General features: G+C 44.8%; 1 protein-coding gene and 1 long non-coding RNA gene across 2 annotated transcripts in view; one reads left to right on the top strand and one right to left on the bottom strand.

Annotated features, from left to right (window-relative positions):
- Nucleotides 1–273: 273 nt before the first annotated feature.
- Nucleotides 274–1,360, bottom strand: LOC116374850 (uncharacterized). The gene is made up of 2 exons (XR_004210816.1): nucleotides 569–1,360; nucleotides 274–473 (listed from the first exon to the last, which is right to left on the bottom strand). It is a non-coding gene; the product is annotated as an uncharacterized LOC116374850 (long non-coding RNA).
- A 22,962-nt stretch (nucleotides 1,361–24,322) lies between these two features.
- The window catches only part of LOC109895694 (transient receptor potential cation channel subfamily M member 6-like), a 6,346-nt gene continuing 4,173 nt past the window's right edge, over nucleotides 24,323–26,495 (top strand). Inside the window, exon 1 of the mRNA XM_031830306.1 lies at nucleotides 24,323–26,257. Coding sequence (XP_031686166.1) covers nucleotides 26,185–26,257 — 73 coding nt within the window. The 5' untranslated portion in view covers nucleotides 24,323–26,184. The remainder of the gene's footprint in view (nucleotides 26,258–26,495) is intronic.

The following is a 26,495-nucleotide window of genomic DNA, read 5'->3' as shown; positions in this document are numbered from 1 at the left end:
CCAGAGTGACAACCAACAGTACAACAGACCCCCAGTGTCAGGACTGAGCAGCCCAGCAGCTAGAGATTGCCTAAATAGGTATCTCCCTTGACGTGGGCCCGTTTTCAGTACAGATTCCTTTGTCATACAGTATTCCATATAAGGCATCCAGACCTTATGAAAGTTGCACAGTGTGCCCTTAATCTGGTAATAAATTAAATCATAAATGGACATTTCTGCCATCCATTGTGACATTGTGGGAGGATAACCATCCTTCAAATTAATAGCAATGCATTTCTTAGCCGCTATAAATGCTATAGTTTATTCTTATAACAGTCTCCATGACTGGGCATTCTAACATATCTCAGATCCATTCATCATCATCAATAGCGTCTCCCAGGTCTTCCTCACATTTTTGTTTTACTTGTTGTGTGTCATCAGGCTGGTCTTCTCTGGCTGCCTGACCCTGTTGAGACCCTGGTCACCATCTGATCCTGCTCAGATGAGGCATAACAAAGAAATACCTTGGTGTACGTTTATACATTATATTATCCAAGAATAGAATCAATGGTTCAATAATTGAAATTACCATTATTCCCAGATCCCAGACTGTAGCCTACCCATCAACTCAAGATGGAACGTTATATCCATTCACTGATTGTCACAATATACTGCAAAATTCAGACTGGTCTTCCCTGGCTGTCTGACCCCGCAGGGACACCTGTCACCATCTCATCCTGCTAAGACATGATGAGCATAGTGTACTGACTGTGCACCAAGACAGTGACGCCTGTAGAGCTGTTTGTACAGTGTCTGTGTGAAAAGTAGGAAATTAGCTGTGAGGAAGCTGACAGATCAATAACGTTACATTTCTATACTGACTGATTGGGGCAAACATTATAGATTTGACATCCCTTTTGGCTAGCTCCAATGGTACACTGACGAAAACGAGACAAGTTCATTTACTTCTGTTGAAACGGGACAAAACATTTCCACACACACACAACTAACTACCTGACAGATAGCCAGTTCAGCTCTAGCCTCCAGCAGCTACTAGCAAGCTAGCTCATTCACTTCAGACTGAACTTCAGTCAAGAGGGGATGAAACATTAGCGAACATTACATGTCAGTTACACTACTAGCTCAGTTCTGGAAACATTTTTCTTCTTCTTCTGTTAAGTCAAACAGTAGTTACCTTGCCAGCTACATCAGTTAAATAAAGAGTACCTCTGCACGCTCTGTGGTGTCCGGCGCAGTCCTAAATCCATCTGGTTGAAACCACCAAACAGCCTACCCAACCGCTCTGAGGTGCCCACATGGACCTAAAGCACTCCCGATGCCTCTTTTTTGTATCACAATGGAATGATAAAACTGTTGATAAAACTCCTCCCCGTCCCCAGTGAAAGATGCGCTGTGTCTGAAATGGGTATAACATTTTATATTTTTATGGATTTCAACTTTGCAGTATTATCATTTAACCCCTGGTTAAACTTACCTCCATGTAGCCTACTTGAGAAACACTATCTGGCAACAAATTAAGCTGTATTATCATGCTACTGCAAATCATAGGCTATGGTTCAACAACAGTGGCAAACACTGATTGAATTATTCTGTTCACCATTATTACATAAAAAACATACTTTGTGACATCATTTTGATGCAGACAGTTTCCATAGGCAACAATACATCAGACACCAAACCACCTAGACCTACTTCGGTTGTCCTCTGTAATTGACTAATTTCTGTAATTCAGGGCTCATCTGTAAAAGAGACCTTGTTCTCAGTATGACTCCCTGATATAATAAAGTTTTTTTTTTAAGTATCAGACTGTAGGCTACTCATACTACTACAACCTCTACCGCTACAGTATTGCAGTAAAGAAAGTGTTAAAACTCCCTCTGCACTAGAGGGCTATGGGACTGTAGCGCAAATATTTGTTTACAGTGTCCGTAAACAAATATTTGTGATGGAAAGAAGGAGGGCAAGTGAGTCGATGTGCAATCCAAAAATGTGATCATCATTGAAAGGGAAAAGGCGCAACACGCACACAGTCTGCCATGGTGAGCAAGCATTGCTCGTTTTCATCTTCAATTAACATTGAATCCCCAGTTATTTGTCTCTGCCTGCAAATCGTCCTCCTAAAAGTGTTTGACTCCAACACACTCATCCAACATATTACTACTTTACTCAAATTATCTACATTTACCTTAAGGCTTTTCTATTTGTATATTTTTTTTAAACAAATTCTAGATCTAACGTCTAATTTACCACAACATCGTTTTGTTGAAATATCCCCAAAAGTTGTGATGAGACAGAGGGAATTTTTTGTTGAGCAAGAGCAGTGGCAGCCAGTGAAAGTGTTTGGAAAATAATTGGGTGACATCTTGTGGCCTTTGTCAGTTACACTCATATTTGTCTCCGTTAAAAATCATCGCACTCCTAAAAGGTAGGCTATGAAACGTAGCTCAAGAGAAATTGAAAGTTTCTCTAACTTTGCTCTTTTCAAACTACGACTGTATAGCCTCATATAATGGTCCATGTGAGAAGCTCTGCTAATTTAACCTATTTCTTAGGTTATTTCTGCACATTTTGATATTGCCTATAGTGACCATGGCTGGCAAGTGATCTGCGTTACGTGACTCAAATCACATTGCGAGACTTGTGTTCGGGACCAGTTCTTGCGGTAACCGGTGGGAGTCGGACAGAGACAGACAGTTGGTGCGGTATGAAAAGCTGCGGTTGCGGACGGGAGCAGGATGAATTAATCAGTCCCGCGCAGACCTCTACTCTGCACCCACTCAGTGTACTTCTACTACTAGCCCGTGAATGTTCATCTACTGCAGACGCGTTTCTGTTTAAACTGTTATACCACAGCTGTTCCCCAATTTCAGACGACCACACTGGTAGCTACAGTATTCCAATCCTACTACTTCACTGTCTCAATTTACCAGTACAACTCAAATATGTAGCTGCAAGACAAACAAAGCTGGCCCAAAAAAAATGCGGACAAAAGTTCAGATTTTACCGTCACATACAACTAGCTTTAACATGAATGGACTACATGTAATGTGAATTAATTAGGAAAAGTGGCTAACACTGGCACCCATTAAATCGGCTTTTATTTTCGGTGTGAGCGGTTTTCTGATTCTGTTCATAGAATACATGCATACACAATGTCTTGTATTACGTCACCATTGTAATTCAAGGAATTGCTGTGGGAGACAAAAGAGGTATGATTTCAATTCCATGGCTGGATCCGCTGGATCAAGCTACATGTTCTATTGTTGAGTCAAATTTCATTCTAATTTAGAAGTTTAGGGCTAATCAGATAATCAACAGCAGCCCCTAAACAGATGGCTTTACTTTACTACTATGCAGCCCATTGGCCTTAAGGAGGGAACACATTTGGGACACAGCCTAAATGTGTGTACTGGCTTTTTATGATAAAAAAAAAGGTCAAATAAATCAGTAAATGTGACAGATGTGTGGGTTGTCTGCCTGTTAGGTGTTCATGTCGGAGCCGAGGAAGCCCAGTCAGAAGCTGAAGGTGTGGTTCGGAGAGTACTGGAACGTGTCTGACTTCCTGGCCATCCTCCTCTTCCTGGTGGGGCTGGCACTGCGCTGGCACAGCGGGTCCTACCGGACGGCAGGGCGGATCACCTACTGCCTGGACATCATCTTCTGGTATGTCCGGATGCTGGACCTGCTAGCGGTCAACCAGCACGCTGGACACTACCTCACCATGATCACCAAGATGGTAAGTACAGCCTTTCCTTCCTTGGGCTAACATCTAGGGTACGTACAAAACTATATTCCCTATATAGTGCACTACTTTTGTAAGCCATTTCAGGCGCACCCTACTGGGTTAGTGTAATAGAGATCCTGAGTGACGCAGCGGTCTAAGGCACTGCAGCGCAGAGTTTCAACTTCCACCTGACTGTGCTGCTGCTCCAGTTTCAACTGTTCTGCCTTATTATTATTCGACCATGCTGGTCATTTATGAACATTTGAACATCTTGGCCATGTTCTGTTATAATCTCCACCCGGCACAGCCAGAAGAGGACTGGCCACCCCACATAGCCTGGTTCCTCTCTAGGTTTCTTCCTAGGTATTGGCCTTTCTAGGGAGTTTTTCCTAGCCACCGTGCTTCTACACCTGCATTGCTTGCTGTTTGGGGTTTTAGGCTGGGTTTCTGTACAGCACTTTGAGATATCAGCTGATGTACGAAGGGCTATATAAATACATTTGATTTGATTTGATTTAGAGGCGTCACTACAGACCAGTGTTCAATCCCGGGCTGTATCACAATAGGCGGCTCACAATTGGCCCAGCGTCGTCCGGGTTAGGAGAGGTTTTGGCCAGGGTAGGCTGTCATTGTAAATAAGAATTTGTTCTTAACTGACTTGCCTAGTTAAATAAAGATTAAATAAAATACATAGCTCCACTTAATCTCAGTGTTTTTAGAATCTTGGTCTATAGCCCTCAAGCACAACTCTGGAACTCAATGTCACGATCGTCAAATTGAGCAGACCAAAGCGCAGCGTGGTGTGAATACATACTTTTAATTATAGACGGAAAAAAACACGAAGTACACTAAACAAACAAAACAAACTAACCAGACGAACGTGACCGCTATAGAAACTGAGTGCTAACATGCAACATCACATAGACAATAACCCACAAACCACAATGCAAAACAGGCTACCTAAATATGGTTCCCAATCAGAGACAATGACAAACACCTGTCACTGATTGAGAACCATATCAGGCCAAAACACATAGAAACAGACTAACTAGACATGCAACATAGAATGCCCACTCATATCACACCCTGACCAAACAAAACATAGAAACAAACAACGCAAATAATGGTCAGAGTGTGACAGTACCCACCCCCCCTAAGGTGCGGACTCCGGCCGCAAAACCTAAACCTATAGGGGTGGGTCTGGGTGGGCATCTGGCCGCGGTGGCGGCTCTGGCGCGGGACGTGGACCCCACTCCACCATAGTAATTTCCCTCTTCAAGGGCCTCTTTAGAGTGGTGACCCTCGTCTCCGACTTTGGGTCTAAGACCCTAATTAAAGGCCTCACTGGACTGAGGAGCGCCTCTGGACTGAGGGGCAGCTCCGGACTGAGGGGCAGCTCCGGACTGGCTGACGGCTCTGGCAGCTCCTGGCTGGTTGACGGCTCAGGACAGACGGGAGACTCTGGCGGCTCAGGACAGACGGGAGACTCTGGCGGCTCAGGACAGACGGGAGACTCTGGCGGCTCAGGACAGACGGGAGACTCTGGCGGCTCAGGACAGACGGGAGACTCTGGCGGCTCAGGACAGACAGGAGACTCTGGCGCGCTGGGCAGGAGGAAGGCTCTGGCAGCGCTGGGCAGGGTGGGAGCATCTATAGGGATGAGACGGAGAGACAGCCTGGTGCGGGGGGCTGCCACCGGAGGGCTGGTGCGTGGAGGTGGCACCGGATAGACCGGACCGTGAAGGCGCACTGGAGATCTTGAGCACCGAGCCTGCCCAACCTTACCTGGTTGAATGCTCCCCGTAGCCAGGCCAGTGCGGCGAGGTGGAATAGCCCACACTGGGCTGTGCTGGCGAACCGGGGACACCATGCGTAAGGCTGGTGCCATGTATGCCGGCCCGAGGAGACACACTGGAGACCAGATGCGTAGAGCCGGCTTCATGGCACCTGGCTCAATGCCCACTCTAGCCCGGCCGATACGAGGAGCTGGAATGTACCGAACCGGGCTATGCACACGCATAGCAGTGACACAGTGCGCTCCATCGCATAACACGGTGCCTGCCCGGTTCCTCTCTCTCTCCGGTAAGCACAGGAAGTTGGCGCAGGTCTCCTACCTGGCTTCGCCACACTCCCTGTGTGCCGCCCCCCAGTACATTTTTGGGGCTGCCTCTCGGGCTTCCAGCCACGCTGCTGTGCTGCCTCCTCATACCGGCACCTCTCTGCTTTCGCTGCCTCCAGCTCTGCTTTGGGGCGGCGATATTCCCCTGTGCCCAGGGTCCTTCGCCATCCAGAATCTCCTCCCAAGTCCATGAGTCCTGCGTTCTTTGCCGCTGCTGCTGCTGGCCGTTACCACGCTGCTTGGTCCATTGTTGGTGTTTTATTCTGTCACGATCGTCGTATTGAGGAGACCAAAGCGCAGCGTGGTGTGAATACATACTTTTAATTATAGACAAAAAAACACGAAGTACACTAAACAAACAAAACTAACTAAACTAACCAGACGAACGTGACCGCTATAGAAACTGAGTGCTAACATGCAACATCACATAGACAATAACCCAGAAACCACAAAACAAAACAGGCTACCGAAATACGGTTCCCAATCAGAAACTACAACAACAATCACCTGCCACTGATTGAGAACCATATCAGGCCAAAACACATAGAAACAGACTAACTTGACATGCAACATAGAATGCCCACTCATATCACACCCTGACCAAACAAAACATAGAAACAAACAATGTAAATAATGGTCAGAGTGTGACACTCAAAGCCAGTTCCACTGCATTTTTCCATTGTTCCCCTCAAATCAGGGAGTGATTTAGACCTGGGATACCAGGTGTGTGCAATTAATTATCAGGTAGAACAGAAAACCAGCATGCTCCGGACCTCGTAGGGTAAGAGTTGAATACCCCTGGTTTATAAGGACCCAAAGGGATGCACATTGTAGATCTAGTCTAGCAATGAAATATCTGATCAAGCGAATCAAGGGCTTGTTGATGAGAATCAGGGATTTTATTTGGTTGCTTGGACAACAAAAATGTGCACCCTTGTGTGACCCCCTAGCACCAGGATAAAAAAAAACAGACTTGTGCCACATAGGGATGTGACGGTCATGGAATTTTGGATAACATTTATTGGTCAGCCAAATGACTGTGGTCACCATTATAGAATTAGTAGAACCGGCGTCCCCATTCAAATAAATTATGGCATAATGGGTGTACTGGTGGCCATTGCGAGTGTACCCATTGGATCAAAGCAGGAAATAAAAGCAGGAAGTGTACCCATCAATATGTCCTATGATTTGCGATTTGTGATGTGATTACCATGGAAATTACCAGCCAGCCATTGCGAGGGAGTTTATTAGCCACATTTCCAGGCTTAGATTTTCCAAGCCCGTTCTATTCATTATATTTCTAGGTGTGCTGCTGCTGCAGGGAGCGGGGCGTTGCCTAGGCTTGTTTCAGCAAGGAGCAACAAAGTTTCAATATGTTGTAAAGATTCCATGTTACCGCAGAAACGGGCTCAACCGCACAAATGCCTGGCCATCTCTTCTTCAGTCAGCTGTTCGTTCCACAAAAAAGAAAACAGTTATGACGGTTATTTTATTTTCATGGTGGTCTTCATACATAACCGTTGGTTACATAGTTATACGGTAATTGTGCCAGCCCTAATGCCACAGCATAGGGAAGTATTCAGACCCCTTTACTTGGTGGAGGCCCCTGTGTTCTTGTGGACCTTCAACGCTGCAGACATTTTTTGGTAACCTTTCCCAGATCTGTGCCTCGACACAATCCTGTCTCGGAAGTATACGGACAATTACATCGACCTCATGGCTTGGTTTTTGCTCTGACACGTGCTGTCAACTGTGGGACCTTATATAGACAGGTGCGGGCATTTCCAAATCATGTCCAATCAATTGAATTTACCACAGGTGTAAAAACAAGGATGATCAATGGAAACCGGAGGCACCTGATCTCAAGTTCGAGTCTCATAGCGAAGGTCTGAATACTTATGTAAATAAGGTATTTCAGTTTTACATTTTTTATACATTTGCAAACATTTCTAAAAACCTGTTTTCACTTTGTCATTATGGGATATTGTGTGTAGATTGATGAGGATGTATTTTTATTTGATCAATTTTTGAATAAGTCTGTAACGGAACAAAATGTGGAAAAGGGTCAAGGGGTCTGAATACTTTCCGAATGCACTGTAGTTCTAAAAAGGGCTTAAAATTGAACATTTTATTGTGATAAAAAAACAAAAAACAATGTGTGATACAAATGTAAAAAGTATGTCAAACATCCTTCCTTTCAATTAAGTTTCCATGTGAGAATTGCCAGAACACTCTGAGATAACCAAAAATATTTACCACTTCCGCTTGCGTGGAATCGCCCATTTTAAAATATTTTCCTCTATGTTCTTGACCCATCTGCTCAGACCAGTAACATGTTTTACATTGTGGTCATGATGGCCATCGTGCTGCTGAGTTTCGGGGTGTCCAGGAAGGCCATCTTGTCTCCAGACGAAGCTCCGTCATGGAGCCTGCTCAGAGATGTGGTCAACCAGCCGTACTGGATGATGTTTGGAGAAGGGTACCCCGATGAAATAGATGGTGAGTAACTACTAACCAGTGACCAGTTACAGTTGTGCTTCCGTTTGGTTGGAGTTGCTTGCAACACCAGAGTTGTGGGGGTAACTCCTGCATGGGCCACAGTCAATGGGAATATGGTGCCATTTGAGACCCCTTGTCCCTTTTGTGTTTATGGCAGCCTGTGCAGAAGGCAAGCCGTGTGCCCCCGGGGCTTTCCTCCACCCTTTCCTCCAGGCCGTCTACCTCTTCTTCCAGTACCTCATCATGGTCAACGTCCTCCTTGCCCTTCTCAAGTAGGGACTCTAAACCCTCCATTAAAAAATATAAATTGTCTTTTGAATCTGTCTTTCTCTGCCTGATTGTGTCTTCCTGTTTATGCTAGGGTTTTGCAAATAGGGTTTTGCAGCATCTCTCAGTGCTTTACAGTTTGTTATGGATCTTTTTTTTGACAGCAATGTCTACTTTAAAATGAAGTCCACGTCCAAAAAGCTGTGGATGTACAACCGTTACCGTTACATTATGACCTATCAGGAGAAGCCGTGGCTGCCCCCGCCCCTCGTCAGCCTGAGTCACGTGACCCTGTGTGTGACCACCATTTACCGGAAACACAGGGGCTTGTCTGAGAAGGAGAGGGACTCCTGTCGGCTTAGTGAGTGTGTGTGTGTGTGTGTGTGTGTGTGTGTGTGCGTGCGTGCGTGTGTATGGGCGCGTGTTTTTGGATGAGTACAACTAATTTAACCTTAGTCTACTATGCTGTTGTTCTATGCTAGTATTGATTCAAAGCATTTCCACGTGGTAGGAAAATGCTACAGTACTTCTAAGTGAGTGTATGTGTGTTTGAAATATGGACTTTTTTGTATTATTTTTCTCCCTCTGTCAGAGCTTTACCTCGGCCGAGAGGAGCTGAAGAGGCTTCATGAGTTTGAGGATAGGTGTGTGATAGCGTATTTCCACAAGAAAAAACAAGATGTTCTCTGCAGCCAGATCCACAGGATCCGAGCCACTGCAGAAAGGTGAGACTGAGATTTCGATAGCCATAGAGTTTTCAATAGCCATAGAGATACCCTTTTTGTCACTCCCCTGAATGTCTCTGTGTCCTTGACCTGACAGGGCTGAGGAGATGGGTGTAGTTATTGGTGAGGTGTCTGAAAGGGTCCATTTCATCCAGGACAGCCTGCAGGTGCTGGACAGCCAGCTGGGCCAGCTGCAGGTCCTGTCTGCCCTGGCCGTGGACACCCTCACCCTACTGTCGGCCTCTGACAGCCTGCAGCAGAAGGAAGCCCACCTGGGACACTGCCGGCCAATTGCCCACTCCCATCACCACTCACCCAACAGCTGTACCCTCCCCCACATTGACATCACGCCCTGCCACACACCCAAGGCCTACCACAGCACCCCACCCTCCCTGCTGTGGGGCCTCACCTCCCTCAGCCACCGTCCGCCACTGGAGTGGCACCCTGGAACATGGGGGGACGGTGGCCGTGAGGGGTGGGGGGCTGGCGAGACAAAAGAGGAAGAGGAGGTACAGAGTATCATGGTGCATCACGGTGGTGAGGTTTGCCCGGTTGGTTTTGGCTTTGGCCCGCATGACTCTCTCCCTCACCTGGGCGGTGCAGGGCTCAGAGACAAGACCCCCTGTGAGTCGTGCGGGCCTTCCCACTGTGGCTCTCCCCTGCACCCCTGGACCTGGGCTGTAGAGGGTTCTCTGGAACCCCCCCACTGCAAACCCTGGGCCTACTACGACCCTGAGATGTCCATGGAGGAGGACAAAGAGGGGGAGGTTGGGCAGCCCTTTAATGTGGATGTGTCGAGGGCCTCTAGCCATGACTTTCTGTTGTTGGACCCCCAGGACGAGAGAGGCTGTGGGGCCATGGGTTTGGTGAACCCTTCCTTCTGTATGGATGACGACCCTGGGGCAGCTAGCTCCAGACTGGGCCAGTGGGGCAGGAAGTGTCCTCATCGATGGACATGTCTGTCCAGGGACCAGCCGCATAGACACAGGCGCTCTCCTTCCTCTAGCATGGAGAACATGGCTCTATCTAATCCCTCCCTGAGGCCATTACAAGCCTCTTTCCCCGCCCTCGACTGCCTATCAGGGGAGCGGAGCTTCACAGCTGACATACCCCTTGGCTGCAGTAAAAGCAGAGGTACTGTACCACCCTCTTATGCTTGGTGAGCATTAGCAACAACGTGCAAAGAAGGCTCAGTAACCCAATATTTTATTTTGTCATCATATTTGTATTATGTACCTCATTTCAAATCAAATCAAATGTTATTTGTCACATGCTTCGTAAACAACAGGTGTAGACTAACAATGAAGTGCTTCTTAATGGGCCCTTCCCAACAATGCAGAAAGAAAAAAATGAGAAATAGTAGAAAAACAATAACACAAGGAATAAATACAAAATGAGGAATGATAACTTGGCTTTATCCACGGGGTACCAGTACTGAGTCGATGTGCGGGGGTGCGAGGTAATTGAGGTAGATATGTACATATAGGTAGGGATAAAGTGACTAGGCAATGGGATAGATAATATACAGTAACAGCAGCGTGCAGTATTTGATGAGGCAAAATAGTTTGTGCAAAAAGGGTCTATATAGCTATTGGTTAACTATTTAACTAACTATTTAGCTGTAGGCCATCATTGTAAATAAGAATGTGTTATTGACTGACTTGCCTAGTTAAATAAAGGTTAAATAAAACTATTCTCAAATTAAAAGCAGTTTTATAGCTTAGGGATAGGAGCTGTTCAGTGGTACCGCTTACGTGTGGTAGCAGAGAGAATAGTCTATGACTTGGGTGGCTGGCGTCTTTGACAATTTTTAGGGCCTTAGGGCCTTCCTCTGACACTGCCTGGTATAGAGGTCCTGGATGGTAGGGAGCTCGGCCCCAGTGATGTACTGGGCCGTCCGCACTACCCTCTGTGGCGCCTTGCGGTCGGATGCCAAGCGGTTGCCATACGAAGCAATGATATAGCCAGTCAAGATGTTCTCAATGGTACAGATGTGAATGCTACGGGACGATAGTTATTTAGACAGGTTAACTTGACGTTACCTTGGCCACATACCCATATACAAGTACAATACCCATAAAGTAAAGATTCCACTAATCCATTTCCCAATGCATCTCTAGTGATTCTACCTGTCCTGGTTGTGTTTTGCAGAGTGGTCCAAGTCGTCTGACCTGGCGATGACCTCAGGGAGCAGAGAGAGGTGTCAGGCCAGGAAAACAGTCAAGATTTTGGAGGGGAGTTCTTCAGATGCTGTAAGACAGACAGACAGACAGACAGACGTCTGAACACTGAATCTGTGCAATCATAGACTCAAACTGCATCAGCCATTTGCTACTAGGTCCTGCACAGTGCCAGTCTAATGGAGCCATAGCTATTTATATCAGTACATGTAAAGCTGTGTATAGCCCATGTAAATTTATTGATTTGAGATGACCCTTCATTGACCTCTTTGCTCTGGTGAAACAGGTGGACTCTTACCTTTCTGACGTGTGCAGGAAGAGGAGGCGCAGGGGAGAAGAGCCTGTGTGCTGGTCTGCATCTGCTAGCCTCAACAAGTTCAGTATGTGTCAATGAGCAGTTCCCATAGAGACAGAAACAGGGCACACCTTTCTTTGCCATAGATCACTTCTGTGACAGCATTGTAAAGCTGCACTCCATCTCTATGACAGTGCTCTACCCAAAATGTCTGAATGTACCCAAACCTAAAGCTATGGATATATCCTACACTCTTAGAAAAAAGGGTTACAAAACGATTCTTCGGCTGTCCCCATAGGAGAACCCTTTTTGGTTGCAGGTAGAAGGCTTTTCTGTTTCCATGTAGAACCCTCCATGTAGAACCCTCTGACTTCATATCAGCTTTTGACGATTCACCATTATCTTTTCACCAAACACCCTCTGATGTCAATATTGTTACAGATTTGGAACCCCTGGATACTTTGCAGAAAGAGCATTTTTCACATCAGGTAAGATTTTATGTTGTGTATAAGCAGTTATATTTCCTGTATTATAAACATGTTAAAGGTCCAATGCAGTTGTTTTTTTTTAAATCTCAATATCAATTCATTTCTGGGTAACAATTAAGTACCTTAACTGTGATTGCTTTCAGTTAAAATGGTTAAAAAATATATATATATAAAAAAATAGCTTCTTAGCAAAGGGCAATTTCTCAAGGAAGAAGTTTTCTAGGAGAGAAAATGTGCTGTTATTCGCAGAGCAGTTTGGAATTCTTTCGTATTTGTCTATTAACTCATTTACTGTGTAGTGATGTCGTCTTGGAAGGCCAAAACGCCATCCCACCTAAACAGGCTGAAATGTCAGTCTTTTCAAACATGTTTTTGACTGCCATGGGCCCTTAAGTAATAAAACCGTGGAGATGTATACTGTATAGCGATATCTCTATATGGGTTGAAGACTGTTTAAATATGTTCAGCTAAAACTATGGCTGCGTTCCAAGCTGACTACATTGCAGTTGCCTGCCAGATCTCACAGCGTCTGGATAGTTGTTTAATTATCAGCTAACCATATCATATGACATACGGTGCCTTGTGAACGTCTACTCACCCTTGCAATTTATATGTTTTTGCCTTAAATTTCTATTTTCCCCACCACTGATCTACAGTTTACTCTTGACTATCAAGTATCAAGGTAAGACCCAAGTGCAGACGGAGATGAAGTAACAATGTTCATTGTTACAACAGGGGCAGGCAAACGACAGGTCATGGCAGGTAGGGGTCGATAATCCAGAGTAGGAGCAAAGATGCAGGACGGCAGGCAGGCTCAGGGACGGGCAGAGTGGTCAGGAGGGCGGGTACAGGGTCAAGACAGGCAAGGGTCAAAAACCAGGAGGACGGGAAAAAGAGAGGCTGGGAAAAGACAGGAGCTGACAGGACAAACGCTGGTAAGTTTGACAAAAAAAAGACGAACTGGCCCAGACTGACAGAAAGCACAGGTATAAATTCCCAGGGGATAAGTGGGGAAGATTGGTGACACCTGGAGGAGGGGGGGGGGGGGGGACAAGCACAAGGACAGGTGAAACTAATCAGGGCATGACACTGCCTCTATAATGCCAGAGGATAGTGTATAGAGAATTTTTTCCAACCAAACTGGCTGAGCAATTTTGACCAAAAACAATGGATATATGTTGGCCTAAAAGTTGTACATAATTGGTGGAATATTATTCAAAATGATTCACAGCTGCAATTGCAGCAAGTATTAACTCTGGGGTGTGAAGACCTTTGCAATCAAGATATCAGTTAGTTATTATTGTTAGTCATTTTTTAAATGTTTTATACATTTTCTTTCACTTTGAAAATGTGGAGTAAATTGTGTAGATCGGAAAGAAAAAAATCTAATTTAATCCCTTTTTAAATAAAAATTTAAGGCAGCAGTATGTGCAAACTGTGCAAGGGGATGTGTAGACTTTCACTAAGCACTGTAGCAATCTGATGCCTGACTGTGCAGTCGATGACATAGCAATCAACTATTGGTTGATGCAATGCAACAACTGTTATGTATGTTCTGCTCTTCTCCTGTAGGATTCTAGTCAGTCCGTGTGGACCAGCTGGGCCCGCTCTGTCAGCCGCAGGTCCTCGTAAGTCTGCATGGGGCGGGATGAGCTTATGAGATCACATGTATTGTACATGTACCCTTTTTACACTATCCCGGTTCGGCTTAGTAGTGTAAAAAGTCCAAATGGAATCCGACCTGGGTTCAAAAATGTTCTTGAACTTTCAAATACTTTTGAGCGTTTGATTGAGCCTACCTGGAGTGACAGATGAGCGGGGTTTACAGTTTTTGTACTATCCCATTGGTTCCATTGCGCCAGACAAGATCAATCAACCACAGCTAGTAATTTGCTAGCAGTTAACTAGCAGTTAGTAATTGAAGGAAAACACATTTGATCTCAGGTCTGCATGGAGTAGTGCTGGAATTGTGGAGAAAGTAGTCATTGTGGAAGTACTGAAGTTGTGTATAGTAGGATAGTTTTATCTGTTCTGTATGTTCTTCTGTTGTAGAGTGCAGGGTGGGATCACACCTGAAGGTAGGCAACCTGACTCATGTCTAGATAAATTGCTTGTATATAAAAAATGTATATATTCGTTTTCACTCTCATTCTTTTTCTCATCTTTCCCCTCTTCTAGAATATTCACCTTCCAAATCAAAGTCATAATTGTTAACTGTAATTGTTCATTTTGTTCTGTTCTTTATTGTTTACTCTGTGTTTGTCTGTTACATTTCAATCGATGGAAGACCTGGACCCACACTACTCAGGTACTCCTCAACAATCACATAAATCACATTTTAAAATATATAGCTGCAAGCAGCAATGAACGGTGTTCACAGGTTGACAGATAGGACAAAATATCAGTTGGATATCAAAGTAAGCACTTTATCATGTGGGAACTATCTTATTTTATGTGCAAACAGTGAAAGCATTACCATGTTTATCTCTCAATACCACACGGATGACACTAGCAGGACCAGATTACCGAATGGGCCGAAGGGCATGTGCCCTGTGGTCCCCGACCTCCAGGGGGCCCCCAACCAAATGTATTTATAATTTTTTGGGGTTGTGGACCCCCTGGAGGTCCCCCCCCCCCCCCCCCCCCGGATAGCATATGATAGCAAAATGTGTAGAATAGCAGGAAATTAGCTTTAAAAATGCAAAATGTTAAAGGGTAATTTCACTGCTGCTCTATTCCACTATATATGTCCATTAATATGTTATTAACATATCATGTGTCATAAAAATAGATAACTTCTTCACTACATGAGAATATCAGCGTTTCTGCATCTCATTTCCTTGTTGTAAGCCAACCACAATATCTAGAATTTATAGCGATTTCAGGACATGTATCGCCAAGTTGAAGGTGGATCCAGTTGATGTGGAGAAATATCAAAATATCTGTGTTTGTAACCAGCACTTTCGGCCGGAGGATTTCTAAACTGATGGGTTTTCCAGGTCGTCGAACCTTGAAAAGTGAAGCTATTCCATCTATTTTCCCTTTCAAACAAGAAGGCATCCGATCAGCCAGCATCAGCGCAGCAGAAAAGAAGTCATGCTGAGGTAAGGTAGCTAACATTACCTAGCTAACTAGCTAGCGGACTACATTTGTTTATCTAAACCAAAATCTAGCTAGCTAGCTAGATTTAATAATATGCTAGCTAGACATTCCAAAGCATATCAATATAATTAGCCAGCTGCTATCTGGCGACGTAGCTTTGCAAGCTAACGTTAGCTTCTTAGATTATGTTAGTTACAGCCTACCGGACCGTATCTGGTCTAGCTATCAACATCAAGCTCAACACTATGGCTCCATGATGAGCAGATACAGTGCATTCAGAAAGTAGTCAGACCCCTTGACTTTTCCCACATTTTGTTACGGTATAGCCTTATTCTTAAATTGATTAAATTAATTGTTTTCCTAATCAATCTACACGCAATACCCCATAATTACATTGCAAATGTATTAAAACAAAAAAAACTGAAATACCTTATTTACATAAGTATTCAGAGCCTTTGTTATGAGACTTGAAATTGAGCTCAGGTGCATCCTGTTTCCATTGATCATCCTTGAGATATTTCTACAACTTGATTGCAGTCCACCTGTAGTAAATGCAGGGTTGGTCCTACAAAGCCAGAGCCCCCTGATGGGAGAGCATAATATACAAAGGAAATCTCAAAACTACTAATGAGAACCTTGACGACCTTATACCTAGTCGGTGGGGATTCCGGCGGGGTACCCCCACCCAGGTAGTGGTAGTGCTGACAACACTGGCTCCTTTGGCTGAGAAGCAACCTCACACATGAATGGTCTCAGGATGCTTTAATGTTGGCATGACACAGGACTGATGGTAGCGCTCACTTTGTCTTCTCCGGACAAGCTTTTTTCCGGATGCCCCAAACAATCGGAAAGGGGATTCATCAGAGAAAATGACTTTACCCCAGTCCTCAGCAGTCCAATCCATGTACCTTTTGCAGAATATTAGTCTGTCCCTGATGTTTTTCCTGTAGAGAAGTGGCTTCTTTGCTGCCCTTCTTGACACCAGGCCATCCTCCAAAAGTCTTTGTCTCACTGTGCGTGCAGATGCACTCACACCTGCCTGCTGCCATTCCTGAGCAAGCTCTGTACTGGTGGTGCCCCGATCCAGCAGCTGAATCAACTTTAGGAGATGGTCCTGGCGCTTGCTGGACTTTCTTGGGGGCCCTGAAGCCTTCTTCACAACAATTGAACCGCTCTCCTTGAAGTTCTTGATGATCCGATAAATGGTTGGTTTAGGTGCAGTCACCAGTATTAACGAGTATTACACCAGTATTAACGAGAGAATCACTGACATGATGTCAGCCTTTTGTGGCAGTGCTGAAATGCAGTGTAAATGTTTTTGGGGGATTCAATTAATTTGCATGGCAAAGAGGGACTTTGCAATTAAATGCAATTCATCTGATCATTCTTCATAACATTCTGGAGTATATGCAAATTGTCATCATACAAACCGAGGCAGCAGACTTTGTGAAAATTCATATTTGTGTAATTCTCAAAACTTTTGGCCACGACTGTACACTACCATTCAAAAGTTTGGGATCACATAGAAATGTCCTTGTTTTTGAAAGAAAAACAAAACATTTTGTCCATTAAAATAACATACAGTTGATCAGAAATACAGTGTAAACATTGTTAATGTTGTAAATGACTATTGTAGCTGGAAACGGCTGATTTTTTAATGGAATATATACATAGGCGAACAGAGGCCCATTATCAGCAATCATCACTCCTGTGTTCCAATGGCACGTTGTGTTAGCTAATCCAAGTTTATAATTTTAAAAGGCTAATTGATCATTAGAAAACCCTTTTGCAATTATGTTAGCACAGCTGAAAACTGTCGTCCTGATTAAAGAAGCAATAAAACTGGCCTTCTTTGGACTAGTTGAGTATCTGGAGCATCAGCATTTGTGGGTTCGATTACAGGCTCAAAATGGCCAGAAACAAAGTACTTTCTTCTGAAACTCATCAGTCTATTCTTGTTCTGAGAAATTAAGACTATACCATGTGAGAAATTGCCAAGAAACTGAAGATCTCGTACTACTCCCTTCACAGAACAGCGCAAACTGGCTCTAACCAGAATAGAAAGAGGAGTGGGAGGCCCCGGTGCACAACTAAGCAAAAGGACAAGTACATTAGAGTGTTAGTTTGAGAAGCAGACGCCTCACAAGTCCTCAACTGGCAGCTTAGTTAAATAGTACCCGCAAAACACCTGTCTCAACGTCAACAGTGAAGAGGCGACTCCAGGATGCTGGCCTTGTAGGCAGAGTTCCTCTGTTCAGTGTCTGTGTTCTTTTGCCCATCTTAATCTTTTCTTTTTATTGATCAGTCGGAGATATGCCTTTTTTTTTGCGACAAAAATTGAAGAATGGGAGAAACTCCCCAGATACATGTGTGCCAAACTTGTAGCGCCATACCGAAGAAGACTCAAGGCTGTAATTGCTACCAAAGGTGCTTCAACAAAGTACTGAGTAAAGGGTCTGAATACTTATGTAAATGTTATATTTCATTTTTTTGCAAACATTTCTAGAAACCTGTTTTTGCTTTCTTATTATGGGGTAGTGTGTGTAGATTGATGAGGGGAAAAAGCTATTTAATCACTTTTAGAATAAGGTTGTAACGTTACAATGTGAAAAAAGTCAATGGGTCTGAATACTTTCCGAACGCATTGTAAATATACTGAGGCATAAACATGGTCCATGTTTTGTTGTCATAGTTTGTGTATTCACAAGTAAGCTACAACTTCTACTGTAGTTTTCTCTGTATTGTGGAGACTAAGTTGATTGTTCATACAAGATTTGAAGTCTAATTTGCAGAAAATAAGGTCTTGGTTACTGACTGGTTTCTGTTGGAGGTGTGTATTGTGTAGAGGGGACGGTGTGGGGTGACTGACTGGTGTCTGTTGGAGGTGGGTATTGTGTGGAGGGGATGGTGTGGGGAGACTGACTGGTGTCTATTGGAGGTGGGTATTGTGTGGAGGGGATGGTGTGGGGAGACTGACTGGTGTCTATTGGATGTGGATATTGTGTGGAGGGGATGGTGTGGGAAGACTGACTGGTGTCTGTTGGAGGTGGGTATTGTGTGGAGGGGACGGTGTGGGGTGACTGACTGGTGTCTTGTGGAGGTGGGTATTGTGTGGAGGGGATGGTGTGGGGAGACTGACTGGTGGAGGTCTTTCCAGGACACTTGCAGTACAAACAAATCTTCTGCAAGTGGTAGAAGCAGTGGGGGCTGAACAAAGTGTACAAGCCCAGAACCCACCACTTTTCCACCTCGTTGTGAAGTGCAGAAAGGACCAGATAGATGTCTACAAGGAGCCAGAGTCACAGCTCCCCAAAGCCAACATCGCCACAGCGCCAAAACCTGCTAAACCATTACCCAACACACGAGTCGCACCAGTTTAAGAACATTCTGGAACCTGCTGCAATGTTCAACCAACACAACATCCATATTCAGTTAGACTGATGTTGTAGTATAATATAGAATACCTATTATGCTCCCAACTGCATTGTGGTATAGATATTACTAGCTGTACATATGTATATAATTGTGTTTTATATAAGTACTGTCAACTGACTAAATGATTCCAGCTACATCAGAAACCAATAAAGTGAGTGACTTCAACTTGTGGATCAGTTCATTGTGATGTCCATGAAATGTATTTGGATAAACTAGCTCCAATCTCATTGCTAAAACAAATGATGCAGGAAGTTGGTGTATCATTTCAATTTTAATTTCTTCGCAAGTAATATTGACAGTCTGTGTAACGGTTTTCTAGGTGTGGTGAAGGAGAGTCGGACCAAAACGCAGCGTGTAGATTGTGATCCATGTTTAATCAAACAAACGTAACACGAATCAATACAATACACTACAAAACAAAGAACGTAACGAAAACCGAAACAGCCGATACTTGTGTAAATAAATAAAGAAATAGGAACAACAACACTAAGGACAATCACCCACGACAAACTCAAAGAATATGGCTGCCTAAATATGGTTCCCAATCAGAGACAACGATAAGCACCTGCCTCTGATTGAGAACCACTCCAGACAGCCATAGACTTTGCTAGATAACCCCACTAGCTACAATCCCAAATACATACACACCAAAACCCCAAGACAAAACACACCACAATACAAAAAACTCCATGCCCCACCCTGGCCTGACCCAATACATGAAGAAAAACACAAAATACTTAGACCAGGGCGTGACAGAACCCCCCCCCCCCCTAAGGTGCGGACTCCCGAACGCACCTCAAAACAATAGGGAGGGTCCGGGTGGGCGTCTGTCCATGGTGGCGGCTCCGGCGCGGGACGTGGAACCCACTCAGTCAATGTCTTAGTCCCCTCTCCTCGCGTCCCTGGATAGACCACCCTCGCCGCCGACCATGGCCTAGTAGTCCTCACCCAGAACCCTACTGGACTGAGGAGCAGATCGGGACTGAAGGACAGCTCGGGACTGAGGGGAAGCTCGGGAGTGAGAGAAAGCTCGGGAGTGAGAGAAAGCTCAGGAGTGAGAGAAAGCTCAGGAGTGAGAAGAAGCTCAGGAGTGAGAAGAAGCTCAGGAGTGAGAAGAAGCTCAGGAGTGAGAAGAAGCTCAGGTAGGTTGATTGATCTACCAGATCCTGGCTGGCTGGTGGTTCTGGCAGATCCTGGCTGACTGGTGGATCCTGGCTGACTAGCAGATCTGGCAGATCCTGGCTGACTGGCGGATCCTGGCTGACTGGCGGATCCTGGCTGACTGGCGAATCCTGGCCGACTGGCGGATCCTGGCCGACTGGCGGATCCTGGCCGACTGGCGGATCCTGGCCGACTGGCGGATCCTGGCCGACTGGCGGATCCTGGCCGACTGGCGGATCCTGGCCGACTGGCGGATCCTGGCCGACTGGCAGATCCTGTCCGACTGGCAGATCCTGGCCGACTGGCACTACTGGCAGATCCTGGCCGACTGGCACTTCTGGCGGATCCTGGCTGACTGGCACTTCTGGCGGATCCTGGAAGACTGGTGGATTCTGGCTGACTGGCAGATCCTGGCTGACTGGCAGATCCTGGCCGACTGGCAGATCCTGGCCGACTGGCAGATCCTGTCCGACTGGCAGATCCTGGCCGACTGGCACTACTGGCAGATCCTGGCCGACTGGCACTTCTGGCGGATCCTGGCCGACTGGCACTTCTGGCGGATCCTGGCTGACTGGCACTTCTGGCGGATCCTGGCAGACTGGTGGATCCTGGCTGACTGGTGGATCTAACTGATCCTGACAGACTGGCGACGCTGGGCAGACTGGCGGCGCTGGGCAGACTGGCGGCGCTGGGCAGACTGGTGACGCTGGGCAGACTGGCGGCGCTGGGCAGACTGGCGGCACTGGCGGCGCTGGGCAGACTGGCGGCTCCTTGCAGACTGACATCTCCTGTCTGACTGGCGGCTCCTTGCAGACTGACAGCTCCTTGCAGACTGGCAGCTCCTTGCAGACTGGCATCTCTGGCTGCTTCATGTAGACTGACAGCTCTGGCTGCTCCTTGCAGACTGGCAGCTCCATGCAGACTGGCAGCTCCATGCAGACTGGCAGCTCTGGCTGCTCCATGCGGACTGACAGCTCTGGCTGCTTCATGCAGACTGGCAGCTCTGGCTGCTCCATGTAGACTGACAGCTCTGGCTGCTCCATGCAGACTGGCTGTTTCATGCAGACTGGCAGCTCTGGCTGCTCCATGCAGACTGACAGCTCTGGCTGCTCCATGCAGACTGACATCTCTGGCTGCTTCATGTAGACTGGCAGCTCTGGCTGCACCATGTAGACTGACAGCTCTGGCTGCTCCATGCAGACTGACAGCTCTGGCTGCTCCATGCAGACTGGCAGCTCTGGCTGCTTCATGCAGACTGGCAGCTCTGGCTGCACCATGTAGACTGACAGCTCTGGCTGCTCCATGCAGACTGACAGCTCTGGCTGCTCCATGCAGACTGGCAGCTCTGGCTGCTCCATGCAGACTGACAGCTCTGGCTGCTCCATGTAGACTGACATCTCTGGCTGCTCCATGCAGACTGACATCTCTGGCTGCTCCATGCAGACTGACAGCTCTGGCTGCTACTGGAGGTACATGAAGAAAAACACAAAATACTTAGACCAGGGCGTGACAGTCTGTCAATATAGCAAATAAGTAGACATGGCTTATTTGCTCTAGAGACTGAAGTGAGTTTACAAAGCAGTATGCAGGAACAGTTATGGCAATGTTGCCAGTTGCCATATGTCATAACATATATATATACAGTAGAATAAAAATGTACTACTAATGCCTTTAATAAGTATTACAGTTCTACAAAAGGAATACTTGCATAAGGTGTGTTTGGGTGGTGCATTAGGTGTTCACAGTCACTTTGCTACAAGGGGAGATTGTTGTTATGTGACCTTTCACATCTCCTCTTGAGAGTCATCAACTTCCTTAAAGAAAAAATGTAATTTTTAATCTTACCCCGTTTTTCTCACCAATTTCGTGGTATCCAATTGTTTTTAGTAGCTACTATCTTGTCTCATCACTACAACTCCCGTGCGGGCTCGGGAGAGACGAAGGTTGAAAGTCATGCGTCCTCCGATACACAACCCAACCCAGTCGCACTGCTTCTTAACACAGCGCGCATCCAACCCGGAAGCCAGCCGCACCAATGTGTCAGAGGAAACACCGTGCACCTGGCAACCTTGGTTAGCACGCACTGCGCCCGGCCCGCCACAGGAGTCGCTGGTGCGCGATGAGACAAGGATGTCCCTACCCCTCCCTAACCCGGACGACGCTAGGCCAATTGTGCGTTGCCCCACAGACCTCTCGGTCGCGGCCGGTTACAACAGAGCCTGGGCGCGAAGCCAGAGTCTCTGGTGGCACAGCTGGCGCTACAGTACAGCACCCTTAAACACTGCACCACCCGGGAGGCCCAGAGTCATCAACTTCTTCGTATCCACGTGGTATTGTCTGTGAGAGAAAGAAAAAAACGCCATTAGACATTCATGGGCAATCATTGTTTACTGTCTGTATTTCTACTGAAGCAGCATCGCTTGACATCGATGGAAAATCTAAAGAAATCAGCCAAGGCCTCAGAAAAAAAATTGTAGACCTCCACAAGTCTGGTTCATCCTTGGGAGCAATATCCAAATGCCCGAAGGTACCACGTTCATCTGTACAAACAATAGTACGCAAGTATAAACACCATGGGACGACGCAGCCGTCATACCGCTCAGGAAGGAGACGCATCTCCTAAAGATGAATGTACTTTGGTGCGAAAGGTGCAAATCAATCCCAGAACAACAGCAAAGGACCTTGTGAAGATCCTGAAGGAAATAGGTACAAAAGTATCTATATCCACAGTAAAACGAGTCCTTTATCGACATAACCTGAAAGGCCGCTCAGCAAGGAAGAAGCCACTGCTCTTAGACCACCATAAAAAAGCCAGACTACTGTTTGCAACTGCACATGGGGACAAAAATCGTATTTTTTTGAGAAATGTCCTCTGGTCTGATGAAACAAAAATATAACTGTGTGGCCATAATGACCATCGTTATGTTTGGAGGAAAAAGGGGGAGGCTTGCATGCCGAAGAACACCATCCCAACCGTGAAGCACGGGGGTCGCAGCATCATGTTGTGGGGGTGCTTTGCTGCAGGAGGGCCTGATGCACTTCACAAAATAGATGGCTTCATGAGGTAGGAAAATGATGTGGATATATTGAAGCAACATCTCAAGACATCAGTCAGGAAGTTAAAGCTTGGTCGCAAATGGGTCTTCCAAATGGACAATGACCCAAGCATACTTCCAAAGTTGTGTCAAAATGGCTTAAGGACAACAAAGTCAAGGTATTGGAGTGGCCATCACAAATCCCTGACCTTAATCATATAGAAAATGTGTGGGCAGAACTGAAAAAGCGTGTGCGAGCAAGGAGGCCTACAAACCTGACTCAGTTACACCAGCTCTGTCAGGAGGAATGGGCCAAAATTCACCCAACTTATTGTGGGAAGCTTGTGGAAGGAGAACCGAAACGTTTGACCCAAGTTAAACAATTTAAAGGCAATGCTAACAAATACTAATTGAGTGTATGTAAACTTCTAAGCCACTGGGAATGTAATGAAAGAAATAAAATCTGAAATAAATCATTCTCTCTACTATTATTCTGACATTTCACATTCTTAAAATAAAGTGGTGATCCTAACTGACCTAAGACAGGGGATTTTTTGTGAATGTATTTGGCTAAGGTGTACAGTGCCTTGCGAAAGTATTCGGCCCCCTTGAACTTTGCGACCTTTTGCCACATTTCAGACTTCAAACATAAAGATATAAAACTGGCACTGTATGTAAACTTCCGAATTTAACTGTATGTACATTTCCAGCTGCAGACTGATAACGCAACGTCTAGGATTTGCTTCTTCTGTAGTGATCAATAGTTTCCGTGTTTGTAAGTGTTTTGCCACATTTGTCTCGTGCCTCAGTCTGCTTGGTCTATAGAGCGGTAGATTTCTGAACCATTTCTAACGTATTCAGCTGGCGTTGTACGTAACTGGTCTCATATGTTAATTATTCAGTGCGTCCTTTTAAACACTTGGGGAAAAACGGTGGGTGTGGTTACTGACTTGGTAAACTTGACATTTAGAAGACTAAAATCACATTTCTATCTTTTTAAAAGTATTCTGATACTTAATCATTTCTTTTTACACAACATTCAGATGCAAACCTCATAATTGAGAGGTACAGTTATATGGTTCTACCGTCTTTCATGATGTCACAACGAGGGTTCTTTCAGTCTCCACTGAACATTTACACATTCTCAAAAATATAAATATAGTTTCATTCTCCAATTTTGGGGCGGTAGGAGTTTTGGCGGGAGAAGGTCCTTTGTTCTGCTAAGGTCTCTCCCTCCATACTGCTTGACAAGGGAAGGTATTTACGACCATCATAAAACCCGCCCCTGGGGGTGGGAGGGGTTGCCTAGCCAGCACCCCCGATCTCCATCTCAGGACTGGCAAGTCATAACACTAGATATCCTGCAATGTCCTGGCAGACAGGAACATCGTTGAGACAAGTCCAATGGCTCTATTGAACAAGGACAACCATATCTACTCACTACTAGCGTGATCATGCAATCGGTGAAACACAAAGGCCACAATAATTGCTACAAAACATGGCTCAATCAAACAATGACGTCATTGGTTGAACTCTCCCGGCGCAAAAATTCTAAAACACGGCTATAGTGCATAATTATGTCTGAAACACCTCTCATCACAATTATGTAAGGAGACTGGAAAAACACCCCAAATAGACTAGTCTGGCCCTTGACACGTTAAGTTTAATCTCGTGCTGTAGCTTGATTATCTTTGAATGCAGCACAGAATTATTCTTAAAGTCATTACTTAATGTATGTAGTTTATATACCAATTCTGGGGTTTATTCGACTAATGGTTTATGTTAGTGTTGTTTTCACGATATTTCACGTTGTTCGTCTGCATAATTTAAATCTAACAATAATTTGCACAAGACAAAGTCCATTTGATCAATAGTTATTGCTCTTGTATCCAAAAGTGTCATTGGTGCCAATGACATCTATAGTGCCACCAACTGGTCTGGTGCAGCCATCTAAGGTTGCAGTGACTTTATATTCACACAGCTTCTAAGGACAAATACATAAGGTTTATACATCAAATTTTACACACCAAATTTCATGCCCCAATGTCCATCGGCTCAGTGGTGTAGCGTGTCTGACTTTGAATACAGCAGCTAATCAAGTAAGTTTATTAGAGGCTAATTCATTGAGTCTACTGTGTATACCAAATCTGGAGTCAATCGGACTTAATGGTTCATGAGAATACGCTTTTTAGCATTAGTATATGTACTAACGTGCATTTGCAGGTACAGTGACGCCATATATGAATGCAGCAATTAATAATTCTCAAAACCATTAAAGACGGATGTAATAAGTCTAAATCCAACATCTGGAGTGAATCTGATGTGTGGTTCATGAGGAGAAGATGATTGCAGATGATTATTGTCAATAGCTCAGCCCTCTTTTGACAAATCCCTTAGATTTTCTCAACTAAGTTAAGACATGTACCATGGGCCTACATTCATATGCTTCATGAGAGGTATTGTTTTGGCATTTTTTTTAGCATATTAGCTTATGTGCTAATATGCATCTACTGGTATAATGTGGCCATATTTTAATGCATTTATGTTATTTTTTCAAACTCTTTAGGGACTTGTGATGAGTCCAAAGAACACATTTGGAGTGAATCTTGACTTTTAGTTCATGACAGGTAGATTTTGTATGATTCATTTAAGCATTAGCGTTACATTGTTTAAAAAAAAGTGAATTCTTAATAGTTATGTTATTTTTGAAGATATCAATACCAAACTGTATATGGCTCATCGTGGTAATGGCTTTAATGAACCTACAATGTTTCAAGTAGATAGGCCATTGTGGAGCAGATTTATGAAGGATTTAAATGGACACATGAAATCGGATTTCCTAATTGTATCTTTTATTCAGCCATCTCTTAACCAACCCCTTAGCTTTTCTCAAACTAAGTTAAGAGATGTACCATGGGCTTACCTACTGCATTTGGTGTTATTTAGAAAATCATTTTAAAAAGTTACCGATCTGTGCTTGAGTTATTTGACCATAAAAATAACACAATAGGTGTCACAGCTTTTTAGTGAACCACAAAAATATTTCTCATACTATATTACCTCATTCCATGTGTGTTTTTATCTGGCTATGTTGTGTTATATTGTGTTCCATTGTGCTGTGTTATGATTTGTTATATTGTGTTGTGTTGTTGCCATGTCAGCCATGGAAAAGAACAACCTGATGAGGCTTGCTCACACCATACCTTTCACACCTGGCTCCATAATGGGTAAGTCATCAGCCAGTTACGTTAAAGGGATAGTTCACTGTTTTTGAATTTTAGATATGTTTTTACTCCTAGGTTGTGGTTGTTTCCTCTAAAATGTTCTTAAATTTGTTAGCTGGTTATGTAGCAATTTCTAGAATAATCTGGCTAGCATTTTATGAGAATATAGCAATGCTACTGGAATTGGCTGTTTCTGTTAGGGATTGATTCAGAAGCATGCCATCTCCCCCATTGTTGCATG

The sequence above is a fragment of the Oncorhynchus kisutch genome, linkage group LG8 (genome assembly GCF_002021735.2).
Source record: "Oncorhynchus kisutch isolate 150728-3 linkage group LG8, Okis_V2, whole genome shotgun sequence".
In the NCBI taxonomy this organism is placed as follows: domain Eukaryota; kingdom Metazoa; phylum Chordata; class Actinopteri; order Salmoniformes; family Salmonidae; genus Oncorhynchus; species Oncorhynchus kisutch.
The sequence above is the reverse complement of the archived record's forward strand: the minus strand, read 5'-3'. Positions and strand labels throughout refer to the sequence as shown.